The following is a 25705-nucleotide window of genomic DNA, read 5'->3' as shown; positions in this document are numbered from 1 at the left end:
TTCCATTAAAATAAAAGGTACTCAAATTTTGGTGGAGAAAAGCATATGCTGGTATTAAATATGGCACCACTGAATGTCCTAGAGATGGCATGCTGGCCATCTGACATAAAGGCCTGGTGTCCAGTGTCCCATTCACTCAGCTCTCATCCTTTCTACTCCTGAATTTCTTCACTATACATGTGTATATGTGGAATTATCCTTTGAAAAAGAACTCCATAAATGTAACATACTCCTAAGCTTATCATAAAAGGTGTTGCCAGAAAAGTAATTAGAGCCATTACTTGTAAATAAACAATTTTATTGTTCATCTTCACATATGTGAAAGACATCACTACAGCATCCATTACTCTTGAGTTACAAAGTTATAAAACAAGATTTTTAAACTTAGATTAATATCTTGATAAGGTGCTTAACTTCTAAACAAGGACAAATTAACATTTAAAATCTTACTGATTATGCATCAAATGCAATTTTATCCAAAAGTAAATAACATGACATTTCCCTAATACAATTAAATAATCTATAATTAATAATCTAATAATGGGGTTCAAAACTGTAGTTTTAATCTTTTAGAAATATAAATAAATCCATTAGCACAGTAAGTTTTGGCTATAGGCCTGTTATCAAGCTATGTCATGACTGACATTGTAACTCATCAGCACAACAGAAGTTAGTGACAATAAAACTTCTCATTTAGGTCTCTTGTTACCAGCTGAGATAGTTAGAACTTTATAACTCGGCTTTTTAACTTAGAAGCAAAGCTAACACATAACATAAAAATCAAGAGAATCAAGAGTTTGGTTACAAAACATTTTCACATAAAATCAGCCTGAATGACAAAAAAAAAAAAAAAAAAAAGGAAAAGAAGGATGTTCCTTAAAATCTTAAAGTAATTTAATTTACAAAGTTTTCATTAATGATTGTTACTGGTCTCTGTTACAAAACTGGCAAGGACTTTCAAAGAATTTTTTAATTATGCAAGTACAAATAGCCGAGTCACTCTATTTCCTTTCTTTTTAAAACTCAGTTTCTCTGAAATGGTTACTGCTCTCTAGACTGACTTCACATGTAATAAATAATTTTCACAATCACATTTACCTCACAAATTATGTGTAATCAAATATTGACATTGTAATGAATTTTCCAGAAACATTTTATTACCCGAGTCCCTGATATATCGCATTCTGAGTATATTATAACAGTTGGGGAAGTACAAAATATTGTTATATCTGGGACATGAATATACACAGTAAAAAAAGGCATTTAAAATTTGGTAGATATACTGACAAGAACGGCAAAGACTTAACCGTTTAATGAGCACAGAAAATCAGAAAGTATGAGTCACTGACATATTGATCAATTTAAAACGACCACTGATTTAATACAACATTAATGGAGGCACCAAACAACGCAGCTTCCAAATCAGGCCTGAAAAAACACTGAAAAACTCAATACAATATCAATTAAATTTGGGCTATCCTTTAAAATGCATATAGAGAGGAGCAAAAAAGATAGTTATTTTAAAATCTTCTTTATTAGGCTACTAATAAAGAAAATTAAAATAATACAAAAAGGATATATTAAAACTACATTAAGGCTCAGATTTTAAAACAGGAGAACCAAGGAAATCCAGTTATGGCTATTACTGTATTCATACAGTGCTTAAGAAGTTAAGCCCTTAGAGAATGTAAAAGCATGCACAGTTCATTATGTACAGGTATTGTGGGAATCCGAAGGTAGCCAAGGCAACATCTAGCAACTGCAACCTTCACTTTAAAATTCCTCTATTAGGTGGTTTAAAGACAGACCCTTAATAGTTTTTAAATTCTCTTTTTTATTGTAGTTATTAAAATATACATCCTAGCAAAAATGTATGGCTCATTGATCAATTCATAAAACACAGTCTAACAACTCCAATTGTTACACTATAAAAGAAACTTCTTATAAAAGAAGCTTAATTTGATATCAAAAAAACCCTGTTTTAACTCACAAATGGAAAGTATTTGTGTAAGGGTCTTTTTGTAAGCTACTTAAAGGTGTCTAGCTAGAAGCTTATACCCTGGGATGCCTGTCTCCAGGCCTTCTAATTTTGGAGACAAAGGCTTTAATACCAGTCTATGGAAAACATACACTAATGAAGTCCATAGTTTATCTGCATACCTGCGAGAAGGCAGAGTTAAAGATCTATCGTCAATCAGTATCCTATTCCCATATCTGATCAGAGGGGCAAATTGCAATTACATGGCTACTACAGCTTCATGATCATTCCAGTGGTAACCTTGAAAATAGTCAAATACTACCATCGCATACCTGCTCCAGCATTGGAGCTGTTGCACTGCAGTCTTCTTTTTTTTCAGCACCATCCACCCCAACAGCTTTGGATGCCAACAAACCTTGAGAAAAATTGTACAGAAATGGCTTATTAGAAAAAAATACCAATATCACAATAATATTTCTCAATTTTAGTAGCTATTTTGAATAATTTTTAAAATATAGTAATAATTTTCAAATGCTTACTTTTCAAAAATACAAACACCCTTAATAATAAGTCAAGAAACTAAACCAAAATTTGAGAGTTGTTTACATAGCTAGGTGGTATTTAAAAAAATATAAGAGCCTTAAATAGCCATACATATTCTAGAAAAATTTTAAATTTTATGACTTTGAGGTCCACATTAAGATGGTTTATATTGTAATACTTATTAAACAAACTAGAATAAATCCTATTGTATTATTAGTTTTAAAGTCTTTCAATTTTAACTTTACTTAGATTCTTTAACCTAAGCTTTATGCATTTACATCTATGCTCACTCTTATTTTCTTGCAAAAATTCCAAAATCACATTATGGTGTCATTTTCTATGAAAAGGGAAGAATGTATTGGTCCTTCTTAGAGCATTTGAACTTACAGCTTCATTCTACACACGATGACAACGTGGAAAGTTCTAGATTTTTCTAACATATATTACAATACTGAATTTTAGAAGACAGAGTAGTTATTTTCACAAAACATGAAAATTTTGTCTTCATAAATTAAAGGTATTTACTGGATAAAATTCTCTGTTCATTCTGTCAGTACTTTCTATGAAATAAGGTTTACAAGGCTTATATAATGACAACAATTTGCTTTTGTTTATGGGCACTTTGTTCACAAAATGCCATGGAAAAATCACATGGCCACACAAAACCTTTGCTTGAAAGGGACTCTGTACACAACTAACAACAGGAAACATACTCTAGCAACTGTACCACTTTTATTACTCAAGCTGCCAGCAGTACTTCACAGAGAAGAAAAGGTACCCTGAAATGCCACAGGACACATACTCACAAGATAATATGACCTGAACATCAAATAACTACCCCAAAGATGTTAAGTTACTAGATAGGAATTCGCATATTCATATAACATTCTGAAGTAGAACTAATGACAGGAGGCACACTGCCTTTACTGGAAAGCTGAATATCTACAGCTCAGCTTCTAACAAATAATGAACAGGCTTAGGGTAAAACAATGATTTTGATACATCAGTGACTGATACTTGGCTTAGTCTGAGAACAGACTGTGTGGTTTCCTCTGTCTCACATTACATAGAGTGTAGATTTAAATGAGAAAGAAAGGCGTATATATTTCATAAAGTTTTTTAACCAAGAAATTCATCTAAATTACATTCTGAATATATTTTATATTGTAAAAAGGACATAGCATGAACTATTTCTTAAAACCACATTCACTAGGTTTTTCTTTTCCAGGTAATAGTCTTGAGAATCAATGAGCTAGTAAAATTATTTTTTAAAATACAGAATCTGCAATTCTACTTTTGTCAGGAAATGAAGAGCTCTATTTCTTAAGGCTATTCAAGTATAACAAGTATTTGCCATTCAATATATCAAATCATTATCCACAAGTATTTGCCATTCAATATATCAAATCATTATATTTTATTTGGTTTCCTGTCATAGAGGGGTAAATATTCATCAATAGATAACAAGAATTACAAGCTAAAAAATGAAAAATAAGGTACCACAGGTTTTAAAAAAAATCATTCATCCATAATCTATTAGGATATTATAGACCCAAATGATTAAAAGCCATTTCTATTTAATTACAGAGAAGGAAAAAAGGCTTTTAATGTGGTCATAGAAAATGAGGTACTTAAGACAAACTACTTAAAACACACACACACACACACACACACACACACACACACACAAACACACACACACACAATACTTAGCATCTAGAAAATTCAAAAGCCCAAAATATGCACAATAAAACTATGTGCTTTATGTTTACACCAGCTTAAAAATGAATTACTTGCCAGGCATACACCTTTAATCCCGGCACTCGGGAGGCAAAGGCAGGTGGATATTTGTGAGTTCAAGGCCAGCCTGGTCTACATAGTGAGTTCCAGGCCAGCTGGGACTACAGGGAGACCCTATCTCAAAAAGAACCCCCCCACCCAAAAATGAATTACTTGACACAAACAGGGACAAATGACAGAACAAGTATTTGAAGAAAGGGCATATAAGAAGACAGTCCAAAACCATTTATCTTCTCCTGCCAAAATTCTAAGAAGAAATGTAATATTGAGAGTAAATGAGAAATAATTCAAATGAAATGGGCCTCAATGAAATGAATATTAATCATTAGCAAAGACTTATTAATATGCCCATATATCATAAACAGGCCCTGCTATAGAAGAACATCCTTAAAGAATGTATGGCACACCCTCAAAGAGATTAAGTGAGATAGAAGCAGAATATCAAAGTCATGAGTCTACCAGCAAAGTCACTTCATAGCAATCTATTTCACTGACAACAAGCAGTACTTTCTCCCTGCCAAGAAAAACAGAGGAGGCCAGAGCTCCCTTGAACACAAAAGGAACACTCAAAGAGCAAAGCAGTTAAAATCTTGGTCAATTTTACAGCTCACTAGTGAATTTAAATCTCTGGATTTTTTTCAATTATTTCAAGAATTCCGTATGCTGCACAAGCATTTCTAAACAGGTAGAACTTCCAGGGATGCCTTATAGTGATCAGAGTAAATCATGTACTAGTTACTATGCTTTATTGTCACCGTGTGGAAAAGTTCTATTTTTAAATCTGCTAAAATTCAATTTGCTTATAACTTGGTACCAAATTATGGATTCTGCATTTATGTGTAAAAATGTCTACCTTAAATCAACATACATATACCATATATTATGGTATACTATTAATAAGGCACAAGAAATGTTAAAAAAAATCATAATCCAGGAGAACACATACACAACTATGTCTCACACACACATGACACATACAGACAGACAGAATCAAACTACATTTTCATTGTTCACCTAGCTAGAAGCTTTGAAAGCACCATCCTTTTACCATTGTCTACAGAGAATCAGATTAAAAGAACTGCAGGACATTTGTATGAGGAAGGGAACCAAAAAAGTGAATAGTTACAGAGTTAAACTTATTCAGTGTCTGGCTCACCAAACTTTAGCTAGAAGTATTTTAAGAAAGTAAAGTGGAGGGTCTGGAGAGATGGCTCAGTGGTTAAAAGCACTGGCTGCTCTTGCAGAGGACCTGGGGTAGAGTCCCAGCATCTACATGGCAGCTAAAAACCATCTGTAGCTCCAGTTCCAGAGAATCTGATGCTCTTCTGACCTCCGTGGGCATTGAACGACACAGGTGCACTTATACACATGCAGGTAATAAACTCATACACATTAAAAAAATAAGATTTTTTTTATAAAGCAAAATGGAATAGAGGAAAGTATATGAGAACAAAGTACCATGATTCTTGCTCCATTCCAGTAAAGGAATAAAAAAAGACATGGAACTTGGTAAATTTAAAGCATGCCACAATCCCAACATAAAATGCTACTTTATATTAGTTCTCATTGGTTTTCAAGGACCATAGCTAATATTTATTGTGTAGATGCAAGCCCAGGGTTCACCTACTCAAAAGAATCTTATATCTTTGTCTTTTTGTAACATGAAAAAATAGATGCAGAGACAAACTACTATAAGGATTATAATACACAATTGAGTAAATAAGGGGAGAAGACTTATTGGCTTCACACTGGTAAAATCTTAAGTGTTGTTCTTGCTGCTAATTCATAACATTTGAGATTCCCAGGGAAAACTGAAGAGAAAGTTCCTTCACAGAAAGCAAGGGGTGTTACTATGCAACTATAAATACAACATGAGACACAAGGTCACTGGCTCTTTTATCCCCACTACTGTCTCTCCAAAGCCACATAGAATTGATGCATCCCTGTGGCCTCAGCTGAATTCTTAGTCTTTTATATCTTTAAATGTTGAGCTTGACCCAGCAAGGCACGTAGGAGTAGTACATATGTGGGAGCAGGTTATGCGGCTGAGGAAGGAAAACCCATGATGCTAGCACGCTGGTAGTTAGCTGTATCAGTCAATGTCATTTCCGTCATCCTTGATCTTGAATCCTCCAACAGTGCAGCTTCATCTTTGTACGACAGAAGTAAAGAGCAGCATTCCACTCTGCCCTGCACAGAGCACCGGGTTCTATATTTTAAGCCATAACCAAAGTCTCAAGTTGCCAGCAGAGCAATCAAAGAAGATTCTGGCTTTCTCCAAGGCTAACAGTTTCTAATGAAAAGGTTTAATGGGTGAAGTGTTATGAATTATGTCCCATCCCAAGGGCAAATATATCCTTTATCAGAGAAAGGCCTGAAAATAATATTAACAGATGGAACAAAACTGGATCTCCTGACCTGTTGAAAGAAATTCTAATCACTTAGATGAACCCTATCATAAAATAGTGGTTCTAAAGAATTCTTGGCTCCCAAGTCATATTTCAGTAGGTTTTCTCTCCAGAAAATAACCAAAACATGTAATTTATGTTTATTCCTAGATTTAACAAAGAAACCAATATTCAAAGTATTTAAATGAATGCCAACAAAAGTTTGTTCAGTTTTATTAGATGAAAGGTTCTTAAAACATTTTGTTCTTAAAAAACATAATTGAATCATTAAAATATTTAAATGTCCATTTAAAACATACTTTAAAAAGAAATATAATGTCTTTTAAATACTAAAACATTAGGCTGAGCAGGGCCTGGAAGAGGCAGAGCATGGCATGCCTGGCCCCAGGTCTAACATTTCAGTTCCTCTTCTCTGAGCACTCACTTGGCTAGTTAGGATTGCCTATATTCTTGATTATTCTAGCACTGCTATATGCTACATTACAAGACGTACATGAGAATAAGCCTCGATTCTAGACACTGACCTGAAGATAAGACCAGCAAAAATAAGAAAAACCTTCAGAGAGGTACTTTAACATCAGAAATTTTGAAAGTATTCCAGGAATTGAATTTAATTCAGGTATCTATCTTTTTGTCACACATAGTTTGATTCCTATGTAAGCCTGGCCAATTCTAAGAATGTTTATATATAAAAATATTTAAACCATAGGAATAAAGTTACCATAGGTTGATAAAAGCAGATAACCCTTCTGAAAGAAATTATTTTTCCCACCTAGGTGAGTTTAAAACTATAAATTTGTAGTACCTGAGCTCATCAATCCTCACAACAACCCTGTGAGGTAGGTAGAAAATGTGGGGTAGGTTGAAATTTTTCACATTTTACAAGACACAAAACAGTGTTGAGAAACATTTACTTCGAAGAACCAGAAAGCAATCTGCTCATTATACTGAACTAACAGACATTTCCTTTATTGAAAAGAAAGTACTGAAGCCCCTTAATCCCCCAAAGAGAATCATTGTAGTTTACCAGTAATCTTGTTAAGTCGCGCTCTCTTTGCCTGAAATGAGTTTCCTTGATTATTTTTCCTCTTGTTTGTTAATGAGCTCTCTGGCTGTGGAAAGACCATCTTTTGCACGCTGTCTATGTGAAGTCCTACTTTTAACAGAACACATATATGAGAATTTGTCTGGAATCCAAAATTAAGACACATAATTAATAGAAAATTAGTAAAAGTACTCTGCACATTTTTTAATCTGGTGCATTTAAAATTTTTGGAAAATTAGAACTTTAAAAAACACAGTCCCTTCAGATTGACACAAGTTCTAAAAGAAAAGCAGGAAGAGAATGATGACTTCTTCCACCACATAGCATACTGAAATAAAGACACAGCCCTTAGAAACTTAAGGAAATAAAACATAAAACTAAAATTGCAAGCAGAAACCTAGTAACAAATATCAATTCATTTTTATTCAAGAGTATCGACAGCATTTAATAGCAAGTACTGACATTACATCTTTAATCTTCTGAGTTACACATAAGATGATAAGAAGTCAGTCATCCTATAATACTAGGGGAAGATAATTCAATTATTAGTTCAAAATTATGGGTAATCAAGGGCTTTTATTTATTTGCTACCTCAGTTTACTTTTGTCACAAGGAAGGAAAATAAGAACGTATTTTGTACCAAATGGTTCACTAGATGCAGGTGCATCTTCCCTCTTCTCAGCTTCTGGTGTGGCCATACACGTTGAGGTCTCTTCCTTCTTTGATGGTACTTTAAACCACTTTCTCTCTTCCTTCTCCTTCTCTTTGTTGCTGTTAGCACTGCTCCGAGGTTTAGTCCCTGTTTTACTCTTGGCTGCAGCCGCAGCAGCTGCTTTGACTAAAGCAATCCAGTCCTCCAAAGGAAAAGCATAACATGTGGAGTATTAAAAAAAGAAAAAAGTCAATCAAACTGGAGGTATGCTAATGAATAAAATATATGTACCACATCTTCAAAGCTACTTTCACATGTACACATGGAATAACTAAGTTACCTACATTTACAAAGTAGATTATTTTACAGAGCACAATATATTTTCAAGCTTAATAACCTAATGACTAATAGGACTGAAAACCCATCTATAAAATGGGAAAATATTCAATAACAAATAGTCCTTCCATATATAATGAAATCCCCAACAACTTTAAGCCTACAGAAAATCTAGACTACTACATGGCATGCTATTTCAGTATTTGGGGGCTAAAAGATGCATTACTGCAATTCTGTGAATACTGAAAGAAATGTATGTTTGCAAAACAAATTACTATTTCTCATTAAGTACATATCATTCAATTCATAGTTCATTTCTTAGAAACAAAAGCATGATTTTATTAGTTTTCGAAACTTTTGAAGTTTAGGATCAATTTATCGCACCACCAAAGGAAAAAAAGAGCTAAGAAGCTTGACTAAACTAAAAGAAAGCACGAACTGCAATCTTGTGACTCATTCTCTCCCCCCACTTCCTTCTGGATAGGGGTTATCATTCTTTTGAGGCACAAATATTAATCTTCCCCTTGTTAATTTTGTTGTTTGCTAGATATTATTTTTTACATTTATGTACTATATATGTGTATGATGTATGGGGCATATATATGCCACAGTACACGAGATGGTCAGAGGACAATTTGTGGGGGTCAGTTCTCTCGTTCCATCTGGGAATCAAACTCAGGTCATCAGACTCGGCAGCAAGCACATTTATCTGCTGAGCCATCTCCCAGACCTAAATGAATCATCATATTTCATCTTTAATTCAAAATTCTTTATTATAAAAGTACAGCGCACTACCAAGAAGGCTAATGTGGTGCTAACAGTTAATTTTCACAAGAAAATCTGTTTTAAACAAGTATTTCTTGGGCTGGAGAGATGGCTCTGCAGTTAAGAGCACTGGCTGTTTTTGTAGAAGACCCGGGTTCAAATCCCAGCACCCACACAGGGGCTAACAACCATCCGTAACTCCAGTTCCAGGGGATCTGACGTCCTCTCTGTCTTCCATAGGCACTGCATAACATGGGTGACTTAAACAAGAAGCAGACATAACACTCATACACATAAACTAAAAAAAAATTAAAACTAAAAAAAAAAAACAAACAAAAATACCCAAGTATTTCTAATGGCTCTACAGAGTTAATTTTCCACTGATGCCTCTGAGTACTGTCTAAATGGCCAATAAGATTCATTGAACATGCATATTATCTGTTCTAAGCAACTGTAAACATTAATTTAATGGGTTACATGCATAAATATGAGCATTAGTTAAAAACTTTAAACAAAAAATAACAGGCGATGACTGGTCACCCGTGAAAATACATGGTGAAGAGGTGCAGGCCACTGAGGACAAACAGCAAACCTATCTACAGACTCCTCTCCTCCATCACTGAAAGGAACTACAAATGTGCAATTGCACCTTACATGCCAGTTTTTTTTTGTTGTTGTTTGTTTTGTGTGTGTATTTTGTCAATTTTCTACTGAATATCTCACTACATATGCCAGGTATCAAGGTAACATCTAAGAGACAACATATGATAAAAGAGATTGGGCTGGATCTCAAGCAATTTACAAGGAAATAAAAATAACCGTAAGAGAGTATGACTGTGGAGGTGGGGCGCAGGAGGATCAGAAGTTCAAGGTTATCCTCAGCCACACACATCCACAGAGAGGTCATTAGACTATCTCAAAAGGGGGGGGGGTGTGTGACAAGACACATGAGAGGAATAAACAAAATACTATGAGACATAAGACTAGTTTTGACTTAAGAGAAAAATTAGTGGGAGACTTCAGAGATAAGGGTTCAAGAAATGATCCCTAAAGTAGAGATTGGCTATAAAAATGGACAGCTACAAAGGGAAAATAGGTCTTCCAAATAACAGGAAAACTATTAACAAAGGCACAGAAGCCATGTGCAGGAACAGAACTTAGAGCTGGGGGTTTCCAGTGAAAAGAGGTAGCAGCTACTCTGGTTAACGCTGAGCCTTGAGACTGACACTGAAGTAGTGATGAAAGACAGTGAATGGGGAAGTCAAGAAGGAGCAACTGACAAAGTAGAAAAAGAAGAAAAAATACAACCATAACAGCAGTGCTCTATGCAGCAGAGAACATGTTTAGAAACTTATTGAAAGAAGAAAATTTGACTCCAGGTTCCATATTGTGGAATTTTCAGTTATCAGAGCAATGGAAGATACCGTTGGGAAAAACTTCCACTCTAAGCTATTTTATACTGCCAATAAAGACACAACAGATGAATGAGAAACACTGCAGTTTTCAAAAGTAATTTAAAAAATGCTTTTGATCATAACGAACGTTACAGTCATGTGATTATAGAATTACCTCCATTATTCTTCCCTTTAATTTTGACATAGAAAAGATTCACTGTCAAAAATAACTAATAGTGCTTTTCCATGAATCAAAACAAATACTGACATATATTACAAAAGCTCTGTAGCTAGCACTATAGAGAAGTGCATTGAAAAGAACACTGGGTTTGTAACCATAAGGTCAGAGTTAGGGAGTCAGTCACTCTATACGTAAGGATTGAGTGAAATTTTAAAATAGTCATTCAACTCCCTAAGTTCTGAATCCCTTAACTATGAGATAAAAATATCAATCATGAATATATGAAAAGAACTGCTATGGCCAACAAAACAATATATGCAAACACTGAAAATAGCAAGACACTTATAATCCATCCATTTTGAATGTTTTGGTGTAAATTTTACATCAGCACACTTTCAAGAAGAAAGGAGGGAAGTGAGTCTACTGCTGTAGGACTCCAAATTTAAAATAAATGCCTCAATCTCTCATCATGCAAGTATTGTTGTTATGTTTTACCAGGGTAGAAGATCAGTTCTAACAGCAACAGTAAGATACCTCACTAAATGTGAGAATCCACCTTTATCCTGTAAAATGTTAGCTTCACAGCTATTTATGAATCAACACTACCATTCTACTCAAAGTTATGTAAAAGAAGAAAAAAAGAAGGCAGGGCTTAGGCAAGGGATCTTTGGACAGTCAACATCTACCAATACAAGAATGCCAACAGCTTATACTTCAACTGAAGTACTTTTAAAGCTCTTTTAGCATGCAAGCTAACTTTTAAATGTACGCAGAAGTTGAATAGTACTAATCAACTGTCTCAAAGTCAGAAATAAAAACATTAAAACTTTGGTTTAAGCATAAAGAAATTAACCTGACATGCACATATGTAAGACTATTTATTATTAATATCCCATTTTATATAGCTCTACAGAAAGTTTAGGGGAGAACATAACTATGGTGCATTTCTTTGATGCATTATTCTTTGATAATTTAGTTTAACATATTTTACTTCATAAAATAATTCCCAAAGTATTAACAATCTAGAAAAAATTTATAAGATAGCATTATCTTAGCCCCGCCTTATCACCTGATTTATCACATTTCCTAGACAAAAATAAATAAAAACTTGTTGGGGGACTCATAAAGTAACAATTTATTTTAAAAAAATCAACTTTCTCAATATTTTAATCTGCATAGAATTAAGACTTTTAAGAAAAATGAAAGATTAGCAGAAAACACTGCATTCAAATTTTTTCAATAGTTTTATATTATATCATTGGCTTAAATTTAATGTACATCATGGTGTACCTAAAATACTGACATAAAAGAGCATCCAAAACACCGAATGAATTTAATTTCTATAGTCTGTAAATTAAACCACAAGCCAAACTGGCTCAATGCGCCACTTTGAAAAAAAAGTTCAAAGCAAAATAATAGTGACATTTCATGATATCTGAATAACTACAGTTATAAAATCACAGCATAAAGGCAAAAACAGAAATCGTTTAAATAGTTATATACTGACTTATGCCCCAAAATTTTATTCATGCTTTCTATTTAGTAACCAAGAAAGTACACCACTGGATGCTTAAAAAATACTTTATTTACATAAACACATAAGACAAATTTGTTGATCAAAAGCATTTTCATTTTAAATTGCATTTACATATTAGTAAGCATGGAACTAGGCTAGTTGATCATTTCATAACCAATCAAACTTTTCAGAATATGTAGAAATAATTATTACAAATGTAGTATAACACATTTGCAGACTATAAGCTGATGCACATGCCTAATTGAAGAAGCCAACCAGGTGATTTTAACACAATTCAGGATGACACTTTTTGCTACACAGTATGGAAAAAATATGGAACATATTTCTACATTAAACAGTTTTATAGATTACTTTCAAGTTCTTAAATTAATTGTAGGTCCAGGTGCTGAAAATCCCAAATAACAGCAGAACATAAAAGAAAATACTTTGTTTCTAATGGCACCTTTCTTTCCAGTACTTCAGGAAGCTTAATCATCAAATGAGGTTTTTTTAAACTGCATCCCAGACTCTCTTTCAAATGCTTACCATTCATTCTTGCTTTGAGCCATGAGAAAGCAAAGAATACACTGCTTCCATCCTATGACTCAGAGAGCCCTGCCTGAAACAGCCTACAGAGTGTCAGGTAAGCGCCTTTTAAAGAAGATGAATAGCTATGGTTTGTAGAAGGAAAGAAGAAGATAAGAAACTCAATGTAAAAATTTCATATTGAAAATGGAATTTCTAAATAAGACTCTATACCAGATAAAAGAAAACAAAATTTAAAAGTAAAAAGGCACTTACCTCACTTCCCATAGACTGGTTACACGATCCAGCTGGGTCGATAGGACAACACCAGCTTAGTGGATGCTGGGATTTCACCTGGAACAGAAACTCGTGACCTATAACTTTAGCAGGTCTAAAACCAATGAGGCAAAAATCAAGTGTATAATTTATTTTACATTCTAAACTTTTTTCTCTTGCTGCTATTTGGGGCTATCAGCACATAACCCTACAATTAGTTCAATTAATAAAATATAAACACATAGATGTTGATCAGACACCATTCAAGAAGAGAACCCTTTAAGTAGCTAGGAATGTTGAACACTCTTACCTGCCCCTTAGCATCCTCAGGCATGGCTTTAATGTGCATTCTTTTTAAACAACGGATTACGCCATCATAAAACTGAACTGTGAATGTGCCTGAAATAGGAGCAGTCAGAATAATTAGAAAGTATCATACGACTCTGTGGAGGAACCTGGAAGCTAACAGGTGGTGGCCTGGTGTGTACAAATGCTCTATGGTTACAATAACACAAGCATACATCCTTTTCAAGGACTCTGCTGAATTTTTTAAGGACATTTTCTCTCAGTCTTAAAAAACAACTCTGAACTAATTTTACCCTTAAAACATGTACAAATTACATTTTAGTTCCATTAACTTTTGTTTTTGCTGAAGAACTTTAAATTTTATTTTGTAAAAATATATGAGACTTATCTCATAAAAATAAAATCATGCCAACTGGTGAGGCACAACTTTAATCCCAGCACTAGGGAAGCAGAGGCAGATGGATCTCTGTGAGATGGAGCCCAGCATGGTCTACATAGCGAGTTCCAGGCCACCTGAGACTACAGGGAGACCTTGTCTCAAAAAAAACTGAAAAACTAAAACCACTATTTACAAAAACATAGTACTGCTACAGGAATGATCACTGGGTGAGTCTCTGGAAAATGTTCTTTTAAAATAAGTAATGGAGACAAAGATCTGACATGTGAAAAACATTAATTTTCCCAAAAGGATTACTTCTGATAGTTCTGAACTGGCACACAAGACTTACAGATTCCAGAGCAAGTTTAAGCTAGAAAATCATTTCCAAACCACCACAATGAAAGTCTTCTACAGATGGACACAACCAGCTCTAGAGGAGCCAAGGATGCCCTCAGCTCTGCAGCACAACTGTCTCTCCTGAGCTGTCTTCTGCAGCTAGTTGTGCCCTTCCTAACAACTCATCCTGCTTTCGGGACTCCAGATTTCCTTCAGGCTTCTATCTGCTTGTAAACCCTGAAGCACAGCCACTTTTTGTGGTAGACCTCATGTTAGCAAGTTAGTGCCAGACAGGGCTACTAGAAAACACCAAGTGGGCTTTACACTATGGAAAGAGTGTCACTTTAAGTGAACAGATACCTGGTGGTGAGAAAAGAAGCACAGACAGGAAGTGCCATCGTTATCAATAGCTGTGAAGCCGACACCAGCCAATGGCATATATCTAAAACTATTTTTCATTTTTGTAACATGAATGACATAATTTGATTTAGTATTTTTCTACACTTAGCATAATGCTAAATATCAAAAATGTCTAAACTTAAGCTAGGAAAACAAATGACAGGTAAACAGCAAGAATGTGAAGACAAGGGCTGGAGAAATGGCTCAGAAGTTAATAGCACTGGTTGCTCTTGTAGAGGACACAGGTTTGATTCCCAGCACCCACATGGCAGCTAACAATCCCTGATGCCCTCTTCTGACCTCCATGGGCATTGCACGACATGGGTACACTTCCATACATGCAGGTAACACACTCTTATACATAAAATAAAAATAATAAATAAAATGTATTAAAAAAAGAATGTGAAGACCATTTAACTTTCTGAGAATGCCAAACTGTATGCACAGTGTGTGCTACCATCATTCCTGCAACTGCCTGTTTCTTCCTCCACATGGCACTCCATAGAAACCTATGCTGCTGAGCCACTGGCAGAGCCTTAGTCCCTCCAGCCCTTGTTCATGTGGTTTCCTCCCCTATGATGCTTTCTCCCTTCCTTTAACTGTACTAAGTCTAACCACTCTTCAGTGACCATTGTCAAGCTATTCCCTGATTACTCTAGTCCACACATCCTATACCCCTTTCTATACTTTTTTTTTTCTTTGAAAATTTTACAAAGGGATACAATGTATCTGTATCTTGATCATATCCGAATTCTATTCCCTCCCTCCAACTGCTCTCTTGACTGGATTTGAGGCCCTTTTTACAGGTTCATGCCTGGTACTATTAATATTACCAAATCCTTGGCTAGAGAAGCCATAGGCCAAAGAGGGGAACCCATTAATGATGCTGTTTTGCTAAAAAATCAAATCATCAAATGGCCTTCTAAATATTTATGCTTATATCCATAGATTTTTGTGTTGCTCTTTCTTCACTTCTATAAGCTGTGTGACAAACACCTAAAAGTGCAAACTGGTTAGGCTCCAGACTGGACACTGAAGGGCTTTGGGTCCAAGACTTGGATGAATGAGCTGCAGAACATAGCTCAACAAGGGCCCAAAAAGAAAAGGAGAAATAAAGGCCGGGCTCTCACCTCTGCTTGCAGTAGGTAACCACTAGAAATAAAGCCATTATCTTTCCTGTGGTTCCAACCCAGTTCAACAATTAAACGATATTAAGAGCTTTGTAAAATGGCACAAATGTCTTCTATTTATCTCAAGCTTAGTTTTATTTTTTTAATATATTTTATTAATTTTATGTGTATGAGTGTGTTGCCTGCATGTGTGTTAAGTGTACCCATGTCATGCAATGCCTGCAGAAGTCAGAAAAGGACATCCTTTGAAGCCCCTGGACCTGGAGTTACTGATGGTTATCAGCCATCATATAGGTGCTGGGAACCAAACCCAGGTGCTCTGCAAGAACAGTCAGTGCTCTTAACCTCTGAGCCAGCTCTCCAGCCCCTCAAACTTGTTTTTAAATCCCAAGTTTAAAGTTTTTCTATGGCTCTCATCATTTCCAAATAGAATTTAAATCATTTGGCAAGATTCTGGAAACTCCTCATGTTGATCCTTGCCATCTTTCTCTTTTCCCACTTTCCACACGAAACAAAGTCCTTGTATCCTGTCTTTACCTAACTTATGGGTCTTTCGGGACTCTATTTAAAGAAGTATCCCCTCCACAGATCAGAGGTCCTTGCAAAGAAGTTGTCATTCAATTTTGTGCTAGTTTCTTTGAAAAAACATTAACTATTAATAATCAGTAAATTTATCAATTTAACAATACTTATTGGTCAGGTTTAAGAAAGAATTATGATTGAAAAGAAATACATAAATAATTTGAAAAATATACTTTCAACTATTTCACAAGTGTTCTAAACAGATTCTTAAATGAGAAGCTTGAAAACCAGGTTAAGTATATTTTCTACAAGTGTCAATTCCTATGCCTTTCCAAATTAATTAGTAAATTATTTCTTCTAAGTTTATTATCTGTCTGAAAGATTTCCCAGACTCCTATCACACTGACACACCCAATTTCTGTGCTATTTTCAGTTTCTGATCACTTCAATAAGACTTGGTCAGTGCTGAATATTCTAACGAATGTCTACAAAAGGTTATTAGGAAAATTAACCAATTACCCACAGATATCATGGAATGGTAGAAGAAACATATAATAAAGAATACCCCTTCCACAAATCACATAGTTCTTTCCTCCCGAGCTGAGCTGATTTGAATCACCTTTTATCTTTAACCTTCCCTAACACTGGCTGAAACACTCATAAATATAATTTTGTCACAAAAACTGGAACTAGAAAAGCAGAAATAAGATGCATATATGCCTGTAACTCAAAGTTGAAAATGTTTAAGCAGCTATTTACTTCTATTAACTAGACCAGTTCATTCAAGTCATTAAGTCATGTGTCAGGTCACTCTATACAATATGTAACAAACATTCCCATAAAGAATATGAGCAAGAAATGCACTCAGTAGAACATAAAATAAGAAAACTTATATGCAACAGTTAAATACATTAACTGAAATTTAAAACTCTGACATTTTACTACAGGCCCCATTCTATGTCTCCAATCATTTCAGGTGCATACCTTCTTTGTTAATTGCTTCAATCTTGGCAGGGTAATAGCGACAGTCGGTCCAACGAGCCAGAACTTCTTCTCCAGCTTTAAAATCCTATTCAAACAACTTTTTAGATCAATTCCATATATAATAAACATGTCCTTAACAAAAACAGGCTTCTGTCAAATTTAACACAATCCTTTAAAAATGTCATTCTATGTCTAGAAAAGTAACAAGGAAAAGCTTACTACTTACAAAGAAATCTTCCTCATCTTTTAGCCCTTCTTTTCTTAGTGCAGGTCTCTCAAGGGGTCGTAATCTGTTGCTGTCCCAATAAATCCACTCATCATATCGATGACTCCAGCGCTCAAAATGAACTAACATCTTGCCTTCTTCATAGTCAATTTTTTCAATTCGTGATGGATACCTATAAAATAAAAAAGCCCCATATCAAGAATAACTCATATCTGTATACAGAAAATCACAAATAGAAAGACTTTATTAACTATTACTTACAACTAAAACTATGAGAAAAATAGTAAGTATATCCTATTTTTAAACTACTAAACTCACAAAACCTACACAATCATTATTATCATTTTTAAATTATTGCTCACAGGAGCTGAGATAATGAACACTTTAATACACGCCCCATGGAAGTACAAAGTGCTGTGCTCTTTTAGAAACCAATGTGTTTAAATGCATCAAGAGCCTTAAACATATTCCTATTCTTTGGAAACAGTAGTTCGATTCTTCAAAGTATGATTCATAATAAGAAAATAGAACCCTATTTAAATATGGTTGGAAAAGCTGAATACTTTTTATACTTACACAAACAATGGCATCTCTGAATGGGGTATATTGATCTTCAAGTGTCAAACACTATATTTAAAATTATAAATATGTAAGTTTAGAAATTATGCCAACATATGTACATCTGTTTCTTGTTGTATGTGTGCATGCTTATGTATATGGATGGGCGTTTGTGTATGTGAATACACATGTACATACATACACAAGTGGAAGTCAAAGGATAATGTCAGCTATCATTCCTCACATGCCATCTACTTTGTTTTCCTGGCCTGAAGCTCACCAAGTTAGCTACGCTGGCTGACCAGCGGGTCCCAGGGATCTGCCTGCCTCCACCTTCCTAGTGCTGCAATCATAAGCAGCCCCCACACTTCCAGTCGTTTCACAAGAGTTCTGGGAATGGAACTCAGGTCCTCGTACTTACAGCTGAGCCATCTCCCAGTCTATACCTCTGTATGGTATGAGCATACATTTTATTTTTCTATATTCTGCACTATTCTAAAATAAGCATCAATGATGGCAAGGAAAAACCCAGCAAGATTTTTAAATTTAAAAATATAAAAATATCTGATTGTTCCACCTTCATGTGTAACAATTCTTCTATGATTAATTTCAAAACAGAAAACTAGTTCACCTTTTATAGGGAATGGTATTCCTAATGTACTACATTAAAGTGTTCACAGAGGACTCCATTTAAAAAATATGAATAGCATTAAGAACTCAATAGCAAATAGTTTATCTCGTATTTTTCTGTTTTTTGTTAAATTCGGAATCTTTGTTTTCTATGAAAAACTGTCTTTAAACATAAAGTCACTATAACTTTGAAGTCACCACCGATTTTAGCAATCAGTGAATTGCACATGTCAATGGCCTAAATCTTCCTGACATTTCTTAGTTCTTGGCTAAGTCCATCTTTGTAGCAGGATACTGACCTGTTCATATCACCCCAAACACATCATGGTCCAACAAGCCACAAGCTTTTGTCCTTTCTCTCCTTTCTCCTAGCCTTACGCTGCACTTCCTGTCCTTTGTATCCTCACAGCTCGGGCTTTGTTCAACATGTACCTGCTCATCCTGTGCAGACTTCTTGCCTCTGCATTCTGCTGCTCTTACAGCATTTCTCATGTTAATAGTCTCTCTATACAGGTTCCCAAACTGGGTGCTGAGAGCAGTCATAACAGCAGAGGCACTGGTATGTGCCATAGGAAGGTCCCAATGCCAAATACTCTAGGGAAATACTGGATTAAAAAATTAAACTGTTTATTAAAGACTTACTGGTGCTTTCAGGAGGTAAAGCACCTGACTTTACCAAACTTAAGAGAAATGTCCATCACAAAATGTTTATATAACACTGCTAGAGACAAAACACAGCTAAGGAACATGAATCTGGAATGCCACTGTAGCCTGTGAGCACTGGAGGTAACAGGCCTGAGCAGAGTGCCCTGCAGCTGAGACAACGACAGAAGACAGAAAAGCCACTGGAGCAGTGTTCAACAAAAATACCAAGTGATATGATGGAAGACAATCTTCATGTATCCTGAGAACTAGGACAGCTACTGACTCCCTATAACCTTATGTCTTATAGTCTTTGGGAAGAAGTGGGTGTAAATAACTCTGCTACAGAAAAGCATCATGCTGCAAAAATCTAGGAGCTTAACATTTCCTGGGTAGACATGCCTACACAGCCCATTTAGAATCAAAAACTACAATCATCTTTTGCAGTATTTCTCTTGCTGTTCTCGATTTCTTTTAGATAAAAAATTGTCAGCAGCATAAAGGGAAATTGACAAGGATGCCCTATACTTTCAACATCTACTACCCACTGATGTACTATGAAGATAATTTTCTAGTGATTATAAAAACTGATAAATTTCCTTAAATACCTAAGAACTCCCAATTTCACTTAATTTATCATTTAAGTTTGGAGCAAAAAACAAGTTTACTCTCTAGGTTCCTTCAAAATCTAAATGTGTGCAATTCTACATATTTAAAACATTTTCAAAGTGAGAATAGTCCACAGTCACAGTTAAATACATCTCTAATTTCATAACATGATTTAATTGCATAAAGAATCAAAATCTAAATGAGTTTAAATAATGTAAATCTAGATTGATTTTTTTTTTTTTTTTTTGGTCTTTTTTTGAGACAGGGTCTCCCAGTAGCCCCGGCTGGCCTGAAACTCACTAGTAGACCAAGCTGGCCTTGAACTCACAGAGATCCACCTGCCTCTGCCTCCTGAGTGCTGGGATTAAAGGCATGTGCCACCATGCCCGGCCTAGACTGTTATTTTAAAGCAACTTATGGTTTTCCTAAAATATTTCAAATTCTGTTCACTGAAAGGATGCCTGTAGCAACAGTCACATCAAAAATTACATCTTGGGGAAACTGTTCAGGGCTATAGTTTCTACATAAATGCTTAAGAATGATATGAATATATACCTAGGCCACAGCAAAGGATTAAATAAATAATGCAAATCTATTTTTACTAATCAAATATTGAAGGTTAAGGTGTCAGAATTATCATTATCAAGAATGTCCAATTTTTTTGTTCATCCATTAGGCATATATTTAAGTATCTAATAAGACAAAAGGAGGGTTGAAGGTTTAGCTCACTGGTAGAAGGCTTCCTTGCCTAGCAAGCACATGACTCTTGGGATTTCAAGAGAAGCCCCGTTGGTAGATTAAAAAAAGAAACGTAATTAAATTCTTTCATCATTGAGTTTAGCTTTGAGCTGGATTAGAAGACATACTGTCCTGTGTATCATACTATCTTCTTTGCTTACTGTTTATTGTTCTTTATACACATATCTTGGTTTCTGTCCAAGGCATAGCTAGCATAGTATCCTTTAACAGAATACAAAACATAATTTCAAAGCAAAGACTAACTGGCACAGAAGCCTCTGTTCTATACCAATAGGAGGAATGGAGTAAGACCTACATCCAAGTGGTAACAGAGATAGGAAAACTGTTAAGTGTACACAAAAATTTATTTCACATGCTTCAGTATTTTCAAGAGCATCAAGGAGTCCACTAAAGGTTCTTAGGAGACATCCATATTGGACTTGATGGAGAATTTAAGGATTTACACTGAAGCAGAATTCAAATGTAATGTAAACACAGAACATAATTCATTCAATGTTCAATTACTTAAAAATATCATTTGACTTGCCGGGAATGGTGTCTCAAAAAGACCAAAAAAAACCCCCAACCCGCCCCCCCCGCCCCCAAATAAAACCATCATTTGACTCTAGGTGAGAACACAGCCACTTAGGATGTAGAGCCAAGTAAGATGTAGTTTGTCCTTAAGATCCTCATGTTCAGATATTTTGGGGTACTTAATTAAAGGCAAGAGCAATATTCTATCTGGCTATACTGCATAAGTATCAGTAAGGTGGGTAAAGGAGAGCAGCAGGCCATCAAATTAAACTGGTTGGCTTGCTATCAAATAGCAAGCTAATTGAAATGACCCTTTGTTCTGCAAACAATGAGGGGGGTCACTAACACTTATGCTTAATTTGGTCATCAGTTATACTTTAGGAAGGAAAAAATTTGTTAAGACCTTTCCAATATGTAAAATACACATTTCACATATGGTAATTCACATATAGTTCTGTACAGTGAAATGATTCCTGTGCTCTAGCAGATGGCCCATACTAGTATGTGTTTTGATACACACAGGAAAAGAAAAATATTCTTGAGTACATGCATTCAAAATGCCTCCATATCTTGAAGCACAATATTATTTTAATGGCTTATTTATACTCTACTATAATTGATTGTGAAATGAATGTAAGATTTTTCCCCCTGAATTTGGAAAATATGGTGTCAATGTTTTTGTTTGTGTCGTTTTAAAGGCTGAATCATAGAAAGCTGTTAAAGTAAGGAATAGTGATTAGGCTCAGTCCCAGACATTTATGAATGATTCAGGAAAGGATTTAAGTAAAAGATTAGTGTTTAAGAGTTCAGAGTGTCAGGTAAGAGGTACGACACCAAAATGACTAGCTGTAAGAGAAGATCACCACAGCTGCCTCATCTCGAGGTTCAACAGAAAGAGATGAAGGTGAACCTCACCAAAAGGATGACTCCTCAGTGCCAAAATGCTACGTAAAGCTCTCTGAACACTTACCATTCGTTACTGAAAAATAAGTTTCCATGATCTACCTACCTGCAATAATCCCATCTCACAAGGCAGACACTGCATTCTAGACGGATGGGGTTTACTGGCCTCCAAAGTAAGGAATTTCCTGCAGGGCTCTGGGTCCACTCTGCTTTTCTATGTTTTTTATGCCTAACCCTGGAGACAATTTCCTTTCAGAAAACTAAGAAAAACAGTTCCCCCTAAAAGAAATTCTAGGTTTTCTGGCTAATATAAATGCAAAAGACCCCAAAATACTGAGAATCTGACTTGAAAATAATTTTTGCTAACATTAAGTGACCTTTGTAAAACTGGTATGTGATTCTTTCCAAATCTAAGTTCTCTGATGGCCAAATTAAACCATGGCCAATATTACAAATTCAGCAATGTCATAAAACATTTTTACGTTCTCTGAACTCTCACATTTACTGCCTCATCTGAAGTCTATAATTTTAGCACCATAACTGGTGCTTCCAATTTAGAAGATTCTTCAGAGAGTAACAGTATCTACAGATTGTAGACTAAACCCACAATTCATTAAGAACTAGACACTGGCCAAAGAAGTTAGCTACACCTGACATGCCGTTATCAGTTCCCAATCGAATCAACTCTCAAGTGATGGCAAATCAAATGAAACAGAAATCTAAGATGGGAGTCACCACTACATGTGAGTTCCTACATGGTTTACACTACTCACTGCTATATTGACTTATCCACTAGGTCAAGAGTCCAGGAACTCTTTTATTGCAAAAGATCATGTGTCTGGTGTAGCTAAATTCTTTGGCCAATATCTAGTTCTTAATGAACTGTAGGTTTTCTTCAGAATGAGTTTTCCTCAGAGATGGAGATTCCTAGGCTGTATCAGATTTTGAAAGTGATGTCCATGGAGAAATCCTTGTGCAAGGTAAGAACATCTACTACCTTCAGTGCTCTGTTTATTACCCTTGGAGAACAGAGAAAAGAAAGGGCAGGCATCCAGCTATGCTACAAACATCATCTGATGGGTTAAAGTTTAAAACAGCATTTTGGAATAACAATAAAACAAACACTATTTGTATTTAAGGAACTCAATCTTACTTGTCACCTAGTTTCATATATCCAGATTTTTTTTAACCCATGTTGATAAAGAAAGTCAACCACAGGAAAATAATATGGAAATTTTCCTGATATACTTATAAATCTTCTGCATTTGAGCCCAAGGACAGAGTTAACAACCATCTACCATTAAGTTATAACACACTGAATATGACCAGAATATGCTATGAATTAGTTGAATAAATTTGAATAACTGTTGTGTTAATCAAAATGGCAAAAGCTTTTTAAAAACTTGTCCCAATTAAGTTTTCAAGTAATATTTTTAAGTAAGTTATTTTCTTATTTATGTTGATAATAAAATTTATAACATATAATTTAGAAATTAACAGTTATTTCATATATTCAAGGAGAATCATAATAGCAATATAATGAGTAATGATACAGTATTATACTAGCATACAGAAAGAATATTTTAAAAAAGAATGTTCTCTTGGATAAGATAGTTCTTTCAGTTTTAAGGATGATAATATATGAAATAAATTTGAAATGAGTTAAACATAAGAATCCTAGGAAGGATTAACAACTATTATGGAATAAAAATCTCACTTATAACGTATTCATTAAAAAAACTAACACCTACTAGGAGAGCCAGAAATAGAGGGGTAAGAACTGCCTTACATGTGACTGTCAGGTAGAGGGTTATTTGCCAAATAAAAATCAGGGTAAAATGGAATCCAAAGCAAATGCAATATTCTTGTAACCTAGAAACTCTCTAATATTTTTAGCTACCTGGAAGAATTATGTTTTGCAATTTCCTTACCCATTCAACTCACTGAATACACTTTTAGTGAAAATGTAACAGTATTGCTATGCCAGTATCCAATTTTCTTTATACTTTAAAAACAACACAATGAAAACAAAATCTTAATTCAAATGATATTCTAAAATGGAATAAAAATGAAATGGTCTAGAACGTCATGAGTATTCAGATAATAGATTGTGGGTCAAAATCCTATCTTCTCTAACAGTGAATTCTAAACATTCTCATCAGTTATTCCTCAGATTTCTCCACACCTAAGAGAAAGTTATTTCCACCTCGACTAAAACATACTCTCCCTTTTGCCAGTACTTGTTTCAAAGTTTATGCACTTCAAACAACTTGTCTAAGCCTGTATAACCAGACTATTTTGTTTTGTTTTTTTTTTTTATCATGTCTGCAAAATTCAAGAGTTCCAGCAGGATGTAGCTGTCTAACTCTCTTTAATATTCTCTGTTCTTCCTATAGTCATCTTTGATCATCCCCCACTGATCAGGTCTATGAATTTACATTGATTTGTTTCACTTGACACTACTTTCTTACTTAATGATGTTTAGCAAATGCTTACTCCATGTGGCAGAAATTGAGCTAAGCTCTTAATCTCTTCCAAGTGCATTATTGGTTTAACTGTCAAAGGATCCTTTACACGAGGCACCACTTCCCCACTTGTTTTGTTGTTTTGGAGAGAGTGTCTTATTATGCAGCCCAAGCTGAGCTAGCTCTCAAAAGCATGCCTCAACCCCCTGGGTACTGGGATTAAAGGTATATATACCACAGACCCAACTTTTCTCACTTTTTAAAGGGAGGTCACCAGGGTTAAAGGTTCAGTGACTTGTTCAAGTTAAAGAGGTAACAAGTGATGGACGCCTGAATGCAGATGTTTGGGTCCATAAAAGCTTCCCATTCAGTTGTCAGAGATTCTGCAATGTGTACCTAATGTTCAACTCTTGCAACTGTGGTGGTTCAAATCTAGAAAGTTCTTACCAAAGAAGTACTGCAAACAACACAAAAATGAAATGTTTTTTTTTTCTTGCAAATAATCTGCTTCCTATATAAACAACCTACCTAAAGTGTTTTTGTTAGTCAAAAGGGTATAACAGTTTTTTTTTTATTATACTGAACAAAATACCCACTGTGCATTAAAAAACTAATGGAAAAGGCGCTTCTAAAATTTCTCAAAAGAACTGAATCTCAAATCTAAATATGAAATGTCACATTATTAAAATGAAACAGAAACAAGGAATTAGCTAATTTTTAACAGTTAAAACTGGCATAATATAAATAATTAGGACAGGAAATCTAGGGTATTTTTTATAGAACGAAAGAAAATATTTTAAAAATAAAATTTGTTAATTTAGGATAATACAATTTTATGCTTAACCAATAAACCAAAACCCATAAGCAGGTATTTCAAGACTTCCTGATTTGTGTTTGTTCTTTATAAGTCTACCAAAATTCAATG

General features: G+C 34.9%; 1 protein-coding gene across 5 annotated transcripts in view; it reads right to left on the bottom strand.

The window, feature by feature from the left end:
* Phf20l1 (PHD finger protein 20 like 1) overlaps positions 1–25705 on the bottom strand; it is a 78346-nt gene that overhangs the window by 40221 nt on the left and 12420 nt on the right. For 2 of the 5 annotated variants that reach the window (XM_008843182.3, XM_017800634.2), the window contains exons 3-9: positions 17702–17873; positions 17476–17560; positions 13730–13818; positions 13420–13497; positions 8415–8628; positions 7757–7885; positions 2311–2393 (exon numbers count right to left, since the gene is read on the bottom strand). In XM_008843182.3, coding sequence (XP_008841404.1) covers positions 2311–2393; positions 7757–7885; positions 8415–8628; positions 13420–13497; positions 13730–13818; positions 17476–17560; positions 17702–17873 — 850 coding nt within the window. Of the gene's footprint in view, positions 1–1261; positions 2394–7756; positions 7886–8414; positions 8629–13419; positions 13498–13729; positions 13819–17475; positions 17561–17701; positions 17874–25705 lie in introns of those variants that run through there. The other 3 variants (XM_008843183.2, XM_017800633.2, XM_029568360.1) reach the window with 3 other exon arrangements.

Source organism: Nannospalax galili, unplaced genomic scaffold (genome assembly GCF_000622305.1).
Source record: "Nannospalax galili isolate Female #2095 unplaced genomic scaffold, S.galili_v1.0 scaffold620, whole genome shotgun sequence".
Classification (NCBI taxonomy): Eukaryota; Metazoa; Chordata; class Mammalia; order Rodentia; family Spalacidae; genus Nannospalax; species Nannospalax galili.
Note: the sequence above shows the minus strand (reverse complement) of the source record. Positions and strands in the feature narration are given on the sequence as shown.